Source organism: Phycodurus eques, chromosome 3 (genome assembly GCF_024500275.1).
Source record: "Phycodurus eques isolate BA_2022a chromosome 3, UOR_Pequ_1.1, whole genome shotgun sequence".
In the NCBI taxonomy this organism is placed as follows: Eukaryota; Metazoa; Chordata; class Actinopteri; order Syngnathiformes; family Syngnathidae; genus Phycodurus; species Phycodurus eques.
In genome coordinates, this window is record NC_084527.1 from 20,702,009 (window position 1) to 20,714,254 (window position 12,246).

The 12,246-nt window shown below is 40.4% G+C and overlaps 1 protein-coding gene across 3 annotated transcripts in view; it reads right to left on the reverse strand.

Annotated features, from left to right (window-relative positions):
- Positions 1–12,246, reverse strand: part of kremen1 (kringle containing transmembrane protein 1) — a 98,996-nt gene that overhangs the window by 36,849 nt on the left and 49,901 nt on the right. For all 3 annotated transcript variants that reach the window (XM_061672563.1, XM_061672562.1, XM_061672561.1), the window contains exons 2-3: positions 9,761–9,923; positions 2,071–2,162 (exon numbers count right to left, since the gene is read on the reverse strand). In XM_061672563.1, coding sequence (XP_061528547.1) covers positions 2,071–2,162; positions 9,761–9,923 — 255 coding nt within the window. The remainder of the gene's footprint in view (positions 1–2,070; positions 2,163–9,760; positions 9,924–12,246) is intronic.

The following is a 12,246-nucleotide window of genomic DNA, read 5'->3' on the forward strand; positions in this document are numbered from 1 at the left end:
TATATATTTATATATAAGGGTCTGATGAAACCAAAATACAACTTTTGGCCTGAATTGCAAGCATCATATCTGGAGAAGAAGAGGCATTGCTCATCACCTGGCTAACACCATCCCTACTGTGAAGCATGGTGGTGGCAGCATCATGCTGTGGGGTTGTTTTTCTGCTGCAGGAACTGGGCGACTAGTCCACATAGAGGGTAAGATGACAGCTGCCAAATATAGAGAAATTATTCATGAGAACTTGCTCCAGAGGGCTCTGGAACTCAGACAAGGGTGTTGATTCACCCTCCAACACGACAATGACCCAAAGCACACAGCCAAGATGACAAAGGAGTGGCTTCAAGAGCAGACTGTGAATGTTCTTGAGTGGCCCAGCCAGAGCCTGGACTTGAATCCAATTGAACATCTCTGGAAAGACCTAAAAATGGCTGTCCACCGACGCCACCCATCCAACCTAACTGACCATGAGAGGATCTGCAGAGAAGAATGGGAGAAAATGCCCCAAAAATAGGTGTGCCAAGCTCGTAGAGAGATACCCAAGGAGACTTGAGGTTGTGATTGCTGCCAAAGGTGCTTCAACAAAATATTAAGCCAACGGTGTAAATACTTATGTACCTACTATGTTTAAATGTTTACATTTTCAATAGATTTGCACAACTGAAAACATGTTTTTACTCTGTCATTATGGGATATTTTATGTAGATCTGGTTTAAAACTACACTAAAATCAGCTTTAGAATAACAGCAAAATGTGGAAAAAAGTGAAGGGGTGTGAATACTCTCTGGTGGCACTGTACATCCATCAACTCTCCTCTACTCATCTGGCCCTTACATATTTAATTCATGCATTCATTCATTTTCTGTACCGCTTATCCTCACTAGGGTCGCGGGCGTGCTGGAGCCCATCCCAGCTATCTTCGGGCGAGAGGCGGGGTACACCGTGGCGCCGCAATTTTAATTCTTTGTTATATTTGAGTTTTCATACAATTTTAAGATTAGTTTAGTGACTATCATGAAACAATATATAATGATTCTTGGTAAACTGTACTCCCATTCAAAATTTTAAATAAAAGAAGGAATGTCTTACCAGTAAATCAACATTGGGTGAAAATTGCGGATTTGAAGGAAATGCAAATAAATTCCATCAAGAAGAAATATTTGCCTCATTTCAAATTAAGTTTGATTTATGATTGTCAGCTGCCGCTTCCCAGAGAAAAAAGAAAATGAAATAACCTCAAAACATCTAATCACATTGAAAATATACACACACGAGCGCTTAAAGTAAAACGAACAATGACTCCAAGTTTAGGCTAATTAATCAGAGTGTTGAAAAGGTCATGGCAATAAAAGTAATTCCTGGTGAGGAAGGGCAGTGGTTTGCACAAAAATAACTAACATTAACTAGTGCTTCCAACCACACAGCCTAGTATGCAGGTTTATCAACAAGGGTAAATCCACAGAGGCATCAAAGAGGGCAGTGACACGGTTTCCTTACAGTAAAATGTGGCCCAGAGCGTGGCAGCTTTAAAAGACAACGGGGCTGTAATTCTCAGATGATAATGACTGCAGACAAGCATTACTGTCTATAAAAAAATGCTATTCATAGAGGGCGGCAGAACATCTTGTTTGGTTGTCGGTGATATGGCCACGGGGGCCATAAATCACAAGAGTACACAAGGAGTATGTAGGACTGAGTACTGTTTGTACCATTTCCCGATCCAAAAAATATAAATTTTCAAAGAGGCCCTAGAAATGAGACCTGTGGAACCACGGGGGGCATAAAGTCACAGGAGTACAATGGGAATACATTTGGTTTCAATCATTGGACTCTAATGTAACTATTGTACCGTTCCCCGGTTTCACATAAATGGCATTTTCCATGAGATTTACAGCAAAGAGGAGGCCTCAGAAATGAGCCCTGGGGAACTTCGTTTTGGGGGCATAAATCATAGACTTACACATGAGAGTACATTTCCCATGTCATAAAGTTAGAGGCTCTGTGAATGACCCCTGTGGAACTCCGCTGGAGTACTCAGTCAGTGTAGTAGGACAACAAACCACGGTCACTTACTCTGACATGTTGGGATGTCGCAGTACCGCCAGTAGATTCCGTCTTCATGGTCTGCAATATAGCACCACGGCTGGACGTCCCCGTCGGGGTTCCTGCAGAAAGATGTCGTTTTGTTAAAACCTTAACACCATTTTTTTTTAAAACTTCAAACCCTTATGAAATTCTTTCTGTACTCATTTGGCTTGTTGTTGCACTGCAATTGACAACTCAAAGTAGGGTTTCAAGCCAGTGTTAGGCTTTCAAATGAGGGCTGCAAGACAGGGTGAGTGTTTCAAACGTGAGTTCCAAGCCTTTGTTTGGGTTTCAAACAAGGGATAGGGTTATAAAATAGTTTAAAATCCGGGTTAGGGTTTCAAATCTTTCAAGTTCAAAAATAATGGTTTGGTTTTCAACTAAGGGTCAGAGTTTCAAATTAGGGTTTGAAGCTAGGGCTAGTATTGAGGCCAGGGATAGGGTTTCAAATTAGTGGTTCGGGCCAGGATTACTGTTTCAAAGTAGTATTTCAAGCCTGTTATTATTATTATTATTATTGTGTGTGGTCCGGAGGAACGCCAGGAGGCGCCCGTTGAGAGGGGGGTACTGTCATGAGCTGTGCCCTGCAGTCCCTTTGGAGCTTGGGTGGCGCTTTTCGCTCTTCTCGTATTCTCGCTACAACAGGTGCACTACCTCGGCTGCGCAACTGTTGTCAATCAGCCTACATCATCACCTGCATTTAAGCCTGCCAGATCCAAGACTCCGCTGCCAGAATATTAACGTTCAGCTATGGTACAACGGCTCTGAACTTAGACGTAAGCTACGCCAGTCCTCGCAATATTTCTGACCTCCATGTTCTTCCTTGTCCTCAGTGCTTCTTCCGTGTTCCCCGCCTTCCTGACCTCTTCCACCACGCCGCCAAGCCACCGCCTGCCGCACGCTCACTCTCGACGACCCGCCAGTACGCCTCAAGGATCTTCCGACTCCATTCATGATAAACCATTCTCCACAAACTTCCTCCGCCTGCTTCTGGGTCCAGTTAAAATTAATACCATCGCATCGTGACAATCCCAAAAACAAAAATGTACTTTTGGGTCATTTTCGGCCGTAAAATTCAGTGCACCCTTAATTAAAAAGTAAATATAATAATTTCCAGTCTTCTTTGCGTAGTCCTTCCTTTTACATAGGGTAATCTTCACTAGAAGTCAGGGTCACCACTCCCTTTCAGGACAGGCTGTCAAAGTTGGGTTTGAAACAAGGGTTGGTGTTTCAAGCCAGGGTTAGGCTTTTAAATGAGGGTTAAGGTTTGAAACAAGGGTTGGGGTTTCAAAGTAGGTTTTCAAGACAGTTTTATGGGTTCAGTGTAGGGATTCAAGCCAGGGTTATGATTTTAAATTTAGGGTTTAAACATGGCTCAAATTTGGGTTTCAAGCGAGGGTTAGGGTTTCAAGCCATTTATAGAGGTTCAAACTAGTGTTTTAAAGAAGGGTTATGGTTTCAAAGTAGGGCTTCAAGCCAGGATTAGGGTTATAAACAAGGGCTAAGGTATCAAACCAGGATTTCAAGCAAAGGTTAGATTTCCACAGTAGGGTTTCAAATTAGGCTTTGAAGCCAGGTTTAGGGTTCAACTGCTTGCATAGTTGTATAGTTAACATTTTGATTTCCATTTTTTCCTATGGGGAATTAAAAAAAAAGAAAAACATAACTGTGTGCATGCATGTGTCTGTGTCTTTTGAGGGTTTTTGGGTGTGAAAAGGGCATTCGCACCCACATTTGCTCTGTGTGGGAAAAACCCTCCTTTGAGGTAAGATCATACTTAACTCTTAATTGGCGCAATTATGCTAAAATGGTTTGACTCATACTGTTCCGTGACACACTCATACAAACAGGCACACCCACACGGTGGATCTTTGAATGGGCGGGAATTAGTGTAACAAGTTCAATCATCAAATATGAGAAGCGACAGTCGGGGAAGTGCAGTTAAATTGTGTACTGGGTTTCTGTCTCCTACTCATTTGGATGTGGGCCCCTGTTGTTGAGTTGCAACGCAAAGTAGAATTTCAAGCTAGGATTAGAGTTTCAAATGAGGGTTTAATGAAAAATACAGTAATATTTTAACAAATACCGAAATATAGGATGCCAAAATACACAAATATTACAACAAAATATATATCAGTGAAAAACAGATAATATTAGATGGAAAAGAAATATTGGGGAAATAATGGTATAATATTCAATGGACAATACACTAATATTAGAAAGAATACTAAATTATTAGCAAAAAAGACAAATATTAGTGCAAAATAGACTAATATTTGAAAAAAATACAAATAAGAAAAGTACTAAAGTATTGGAAAAAATAAACAAGATTAGATAAACTGTAAAATATATATATTTCTAAAAAATATATGTAATATATAGCCAATCACCCAAATCGTCTATGAAAACGTACGGACTTTTAGCAGCTAAGCTTTATCCAGAGAAGTCGACACTGGCTGCGGTTTTCGCTGCTTCCGGCCATGTTGTTTCAGCAACTAAAGTATTTCGGACGAAAACTGAAAATGCACTTTTCGGTACCTGAAAATTTGGTGCATCACTTGAAAAAATACCAAAAATATTAAACACAAAATATACCAATATGAGAAGGAATATTAAAATATTAGCCAAAAAAACTAACATATTAGACAAACCATTTATTAATATTATTTTTATTTGTAAAAAATAGAACGTATTGAATGAAAAATGTAATATTGGGAGAAAAAAAAAAGATTATAGGGAACTAGTTCAAAAATATTTGATGAAAAATGCATTAAGATTGGAAACACAAACTTTAGGGGAAAGATTCATGCATATCAGAAAAAATACACATATTAGAAAAGAATAACACTATTGGGGGAAAACAAACAAATATTATCCAAACCCACAAAAAAACAGTAAAACATTTAATTAGTGAAAGAAACATTGGATGAAAATACACTAAAATTAAAAAGAAAATATTAAGGAACTAATGGAAATATATTTGATAATAATACGCTAATATTAGAATAAAATACCCTAATAATTTCAGGAAAATACCCTAATTTTACAGAAATACTGAAAAAAATGTTAGATGAAAAAACTAATTAGAAAAATACTAAAATATAAGGCTTATCATAACACACGACTACAGTGGGTCCTCGACTTAAAATAGTCCTGATGTATGATGTTTCGAGGTAGCATATGGCACGCAATAAGCACCACACTTTGTTGTAAATTTCTTGTGAAATGAATCATAATATATGCTGGGTCTTCAAAGTACTAAATAAAAATTGCAAAAGTGAAAAAAATTGCGGCAATTGTTGATCGAGCGGGGATCTGCCACGAGCTGCCATTTTGAGAAGAATAAAGATGTCCATTTTGCATGTCAGGTCTACTTGGACATAAAAATGCTCCTTAATGTGAGTACGGAGTCTTGCCACGACGCGCTGCGTGCATGTCCTCCTCGTAAATCTTCCCTCGCGCCAGCACCGCTTCAAAGCATTGCTGTGTCCTGACTTCACAAGTGTGACTTAGAAAAAGGATTTAGAGGCTTTTGAGGAAGGATATTTTGTTTCCTTACGGCATGGTGGAGATGCAAGACAAGCCACTGTTTTGGAGGAAAATTGAGTATCGAGGACGAGACCGGCATCATAAGTTGCATAAGACTAGTCTCTGTCTTGTATTCATTTGGATGATGTTCTGTTCCAATTGACAATTTAAGGTGGGTTTCAAACAGGGATGTGTCAGTATCGGTGGTGATACTGTACATCTGTACTTGTACTCACACTTGTAAAAAATGCTCAGTTACTATGACACCAATTTTGTGTTATTAAACGAATATTTGATTATAACAAAACATACTGTATTTTAATCGAAATTGCATTACGTAATGCCATTATCAAGTAGGGATGTTTGATACCCTTTTTTTTTTTCCAGAGAGATACCAGTACGAGAACTCACCGATAACGATACAGAGTACCGAAGTGCTGAGGCTGTGGCTCAGTATGTAGAGCAGGTCGTCTAGTGACCGAAGGGGAGCTAGTTCGAATCCCTGGTCCAACTGGCTGCATGTCGAAGTGCCCTTGGGCAAGACGCTGAACCCTAATTTGCTCCCAGTGGGTCTGGCAGCGCCTTGCATGGCAGCAGTCACCCATTGGAGTATGAATGTGTGTGCAAATGGGTGAATGTGAGGCTTTGTAAAGCGCTTTGGGCACTGTGATAGTGTAGATAATGTGATAGTGCTATATCAGTGCAGTCCATTTACAGATACCACATGTACTTTATATAAATTTCCATTCACACAATGACAGATATTTGTGAAGTTGCGTCTTTCTGACGCACATGATGATTCGCTGATGTGTCAATCTACCGCAGTGCAGCGCCAACTATTGGCGAGGACTACTTACTCAATGTCCGATATTTTTTCCTTAAGTATCAGTCTCGTATCGTCACCCTTCTTGAGTACCTGATACCTTGAAATAAGGCCGTATAGGCCTCATACAATAGCTGGTATCCGTTCTCGACCATCCCTATTAAGAGGTATCGGTGGGTAATTCAATTTAAGTAGGTGTTGGCGGACAGGATCTTAAAAAAAAGTCATATCGTTGAATCCCTGGTTACAAATCAGAGTTAGGGTTTCAAATTACTGTTCAAAATGAGCTGTTCAAGCCTAGATTAGAGTTTAAAACCAGGGTAATGGGTATCAAAGTTAGGGTTGGGGTTTAAAACTAGGGTTAGGGATTCAAAGTAGGGTTTTTATTCAGAGTTAGGGTTTGAAATTTGGCCTTTAGGGTTAGGGTTTCAAACTAGAGTTGGGCTTTCAAATTACAGTTAGGGTTCCAAACGGGGGTTACGGATTAAAAATAGGGTTTTGATTCAGAGTTTCCGTTTGAAACTTGGTTTTTAAGCTTGGGTTAGTGTTTCAAACTAGAGGTAGGCTTTCAAGTTGCAGTTAAGGTTTCCAACTAGGGTTAGGGATTCAAAGTTGGGTTTCAACTCAGGGTTAGGGTTTCAAGACAGGGTTTAAAATTAGGATTCAAATCTTTATTACGGTTTCAAATGATAGGTGTTTAAAGTAAGGTTTCAAGCCATGGTTAGGGTTAAAAGTTAAGGTCAGGGTTTCAAAGTAGGGATGGGAATTCAAAGTAGGGTTCAAGCCAGGGTTAGGGTTTCAAACTACAGTTTGGGTTTGAAACTAGGGTTAGGAGTTCAAAGTAGAAGTTAAAGCCAGGGCTAGTATTGAGACTCCGCTTTGTCTACTGTTATAAAAGGCCGAGATAGCCTGAGTCAAATTAGAGTCAATGAGGCATTTTTCTTCTGACTCAATTAGGTGTGTCGGAGGAGGTCTGTTTTAAATTTAATGATATAATCCATAATCTTAATTCTCTTTGCCTGTGATCGAATGCCATTGACATTCCATGACACAAAAGTTAAGTGTGACATATAATGGGTGCGTGTATAATAATTTTAAATAGATTCGGTACTATATATTCTTTGTTGTTGTTTTTTGTGACAGTTTTTCGGGAGATTTTTTTGGTATTGTGTTTACAAATGTTATTTAGCGAGGGTGATGGAGTTGCTATATTTAAGTACAGCAAAGCCAGGGTACATAGAAGGGTAACGAACAAGCACTGAACATAGAAAACAAACAATGACAAGGGGATAATATGGTGTGTGGTTGTTTGTAGTGTGCAAGAAGAGTTTTGAGTGACTTGTGTGTTTCATGTGTGTGGAAACAAGCAGAGCAGGAAAGCAGACAAATAGGTGTGAGAATTCATGCTTGTGGCATGCGCGATACTGTTTTTTTGGGGTTTTTTTCAAACACGCTTTTGACAATTAATAACGACAACAGATCAGAAGAAGTACTTATCTAGAAGAGCCAGGGCGTGACGTTGGCATCACGAAACAGTTGGCTGTCGACATATAGTTAATTGACAATTAGCCACGCTCGTTTGCCTTCCATCCATCCATTTTCTGAGCCGCTTCTCCTCACTAGGGTCGCGGGCGTGCTGGAGCCTATCCCAGCTGTCATCGGGCAGGAGGCGGGGTACACCCTGAACTGGTTGCCAGACAATCGCCAAACAAATAACCATTCGCACTCACAGTCACACCTACGGGCAATTTTAGAGTCTCGTTTGACTTTCTCATGGTAATTTATCATCGAGTACAAGATTTTACGCCTCTCGTTGATTTCCTTGTGGAACTGGTCGTTCATTCCAAACGAAGTCCCTTTGAGCTCACGACCATTTGATATAACAAACACTTTTTGTTCAAACTTTGCAACGATGGGACGTGGTCGGTTTTCTGGACGAGGGCCTCCCAATCGGTGAACATGGTGAAAGGTAATCTTGTCGACTGTATCTTGCTGTATCTTGACAGCGGACATCATGAACTTTTAAATTTGCGCCTCGGGGTCTTCCGGCACATTTTCTAGAATGCCCGAGAAAATGAGATTGTTGCGAGAGTTTCTCTTCAGCGGCAGCTCGACGCGCGGGCTGGTACCATCCTTGACAGATGAGCTGGCGTTGACATAGCTGGGCGAATCTCAAGTGGCTCTCTGCGAGTTACCGCTGCTAGCGAAGTTGGCGAAGGAAAAGAGAAAAGAACGAAGCGACCATCCGCTGCTGAAAAAGGAAAGAGACTTGTGAAAAGAAACATTTTGTCTTGTAATAGCTGCTTTTCCAGGTCTATGCAAGGGGGGCCGCCATGTTTTCCGTCTTCAGAAATCACGCAATCTCTCGCATTGTCACAGCATGTTCTCGCCCATATGTTGTCTATTGGAAATGAATTCGTGTCCGTGGTGACATCCATCAACATTCTCAATCACGTCTCCAGTCAAATGTGGGTTGACGGTTGGGTCAACGGAGCCAAAGGCTTTGATATGTGAGAGCGCACTCATCTTCCTGCCCACATTGTTTTTGAAACACATTTATGTGCTTCACCAAAGTCAAAGCAGACAAGCGACAAGAACATATTAGTTTGTAGAACGCAGCTCAACCGCAAACAGCCACCGTATGCATATGCAGAGCCTGATTTGACATTCAGCTGATTGCACGGTCTCATGCTGAAAATAAGTGTGTACTGTATCCTCTGCTGCCTGGCTGTCGTACAGTGGCAGTGCTAGCGTGAATGGCGCCCTGTGCAAGACCCCTCGATGGCGACACCCCGACCCCCAACCTCATCTTCCTCCTCATCATTATTGCTAATGGCAGTATATGCTTGCACAACCACAGTCCTCCACCATTTTGCACAAATTAGAAAGAAATAACATGAAAATATAAATTGAGTATCTATCGATCAGTACAGGTATACAGTATACTACAGTATCCTATAAAGAATGCAAAGTATGAAATAATATACAATGTGCCTAAATGAAAGTCTATTTCTACAGTTATGTATGTATAGGCTAATAAAACGTAAAGCACATGTAACAAGACTTAGAAGTAAAAAAAAATAAATAAAAAAAAAAAACTAGTATAAGGTTATTTAAAAAAAAAAAAAAAAAAATTATTCCTATTTTTGTCTAGAAAATAAGGAACGAATATGAAGTTTCTACAAATTGACATAACTTCATTTAGTGAGGTCGGTAAGTACTGTAAAAAATGAGCACCAAGCAACAACCTTTGGTACTCATTTAAGAACCAGACCAAAATTATTACATGCACCCCTGACTATGAATGTAGTGTATTGTGAAGGTGACCTGCAGTAGTTGTGGCTCCCCAAGCCGCCTTCGCCGTTGGGGTACTTGAGCGTGTTGTAGGGGTGCTGGAAGGTCTCGTTCCAGAAGAGGCAAGGCTTCCCTGAGTGCAAAATGGTCTGCTTCTGCAAGCCCCTGTAGTCCTCCCCGTTGGCTGTGTAACACTCTGAAATCCCAGAAAGAAAAAAAGGAGAGGAATGAAGCTGGAGTGGTTGGACAGCCATGACAGTTGCAATCCAAACCTTGATGACAGTTGGGGGGGTAATCCAGTCGAATAAATTATTTGATTCATTGTGAATGATAAAAATGTTGGTAAAATAATTGTACATATACGCTTAATATTTCTTTAACTTTTATTTTATGAACTAATTGGTTAGTAGATGTATTGAAAATGTTACAATTAAAAACATGAGTAAAATACTAAATGTTTTTAAAAATATATTTTAATGAACAAGGAGGAATGAATTACAGTTAAATGAATTATCCATCGATCCATTTTCTGTACCACTTATCCTCACTATGGTTGTGAGCATGCTGGAGCCTATCTAATCCATCTTCGGGCGAGAGGTGGAGTGTACCTGAACTGGTCGCCAGCCAATCGCAGGGCACATATAAACAAACAACCATTCGCACTCACATTCACGGGTAATTTAGAGTCTTCAATCAACCTACCACACATGTTTTTGGGATGCGGGAGGAAACCGGAGTGCCCGGAGAAAACCCACGCAGGCACGGGGAGAACATGCAAACTCCACACAGTCGGGGCCGGGGATTGAACCCGGGTCCTCAGAACTGTGAGGCTGACGCTCTAACCAGTCGCCCACCGTGCCGCCTAGTTGTTTATAGTTATATTAATTAAAATTCCTAAAATTAGAAAATGAGTGAATTATTTTATAATTGAGAAATTATTTTACATGAGTAAACAATTTTAAATGCATTTAATTAAATAATTGGTTAATTAATTATAATTGAATTAACTATACATAAAACAATTCAATATCAGCATTAGTTCTTATTTTATCATTAAAATAAACTGTTTTACACACCATTCTTTTTCTTACCTCATTTGGAAAGGTCTGGTCCATCTGTCCTTTTAAAAAAATCTAATGTGGCCCATGAGCAAAAAAGTCTGCCCACCCCTTGTTTATAGTGAGGGGGCTGGCCAGGGTGGAGGCATGTACAGTATGTAAAACACATGTGGCATAGTTTTCTTTTCTATTTTTTTTAGGATGATCTGGCACTATTAAAATGTTTGAACGTATTGAGAGTGATGGTTGAAAACACAGTTGGAATAATAATGCTATTCTTTGCCGCCGGCTGCTTTCTTTGCAACGCTTGCCAAATGTGTTAAAGCAAAAAGAAAAAGAAAAAAAGCTCAGCACAGTATTGTTTCAATTAACATCAAGGCACGGCTCCAGTTTCCAGGAAGTGTATGACAACCATATGGGCCGGGGGATGCTTTTATTCCCCAGGAAAAACAAGAGGGAGTTCAAACAAACAAAACCAGCTTGTCAAGCCTAGGGAGAGTCCTCACGAGACACTTTTAAGGATTCCGCCAGTGAGTCTGTTACAAAAAAGTATTTTAACACAACAGCCTTTCCTCACGATGCAGGTGCTATTGTTCACAGACTGGGACCCTCCCCGGAGGGAAAAACTGGTCAGCCTTGTCATAGACTTGGAACACACTAACATTTTTAGATGTTGGGATGCAAGAGAAAATACATAAGTTTACATTAGAGTCGTAGGAGGCTTGAAATAGTCAGCTTTCAGAAACACGTATGGTAGGTTTCCTGAAAAGATTATGCACTCATTGTCTTCAATGTGGCGGCACGGTGAACCACTGGTTAGCACATCTGCCTCACAGTTCTGAGGACCGGGGTTCAAATCCCGGCCCCACCTGTGTGGAGTTTGCACGTTCTCCCCGTGCCTGCGTGGGTTTTCCCGGGCACTCCGGTTTCCTCCCACATCCCAAAAACATGCATGGTAGGTTGATTGATTGATTAAATTGCCCATAGGTGTGAATGTGAGTGCGAATGGCTGTTTTGTTTCCATGTGCCCTGCGATTGGCTGGCGACCAGTTCAAGGTGTACCCGCCTCTCGCCTGAAGATAGCTGGGATGGGCACTAGCACGCCCGCAACCCTAGTGAGGATAAGCGAAACGGAAGATGAATGAATGAATCTCTTAAATGTTTACAAAAATACATATATTAGGTTAATTGAAGACTAAATCGTCTTGGATATTTACAAAATTACCTAGGTTCGGTTGAAAGCTTTAAATCGTCTTCAATGTTTATAAAAATACCTACATTTGGGTTTGGGTCAATCATTGCCAACTGTGGGCCTGAGAAGACTCCTTTGAGACTCCTTTGTGATTAAGGGCTATACAAATAAACTTGAGTTGTTTGTTGTACACAAAATTGTCTTGGAAGCTTGCTAAAATAGATTAAGATAGATTAATTGAAGTAGCAACGTGACAAGATTTCCCAAAA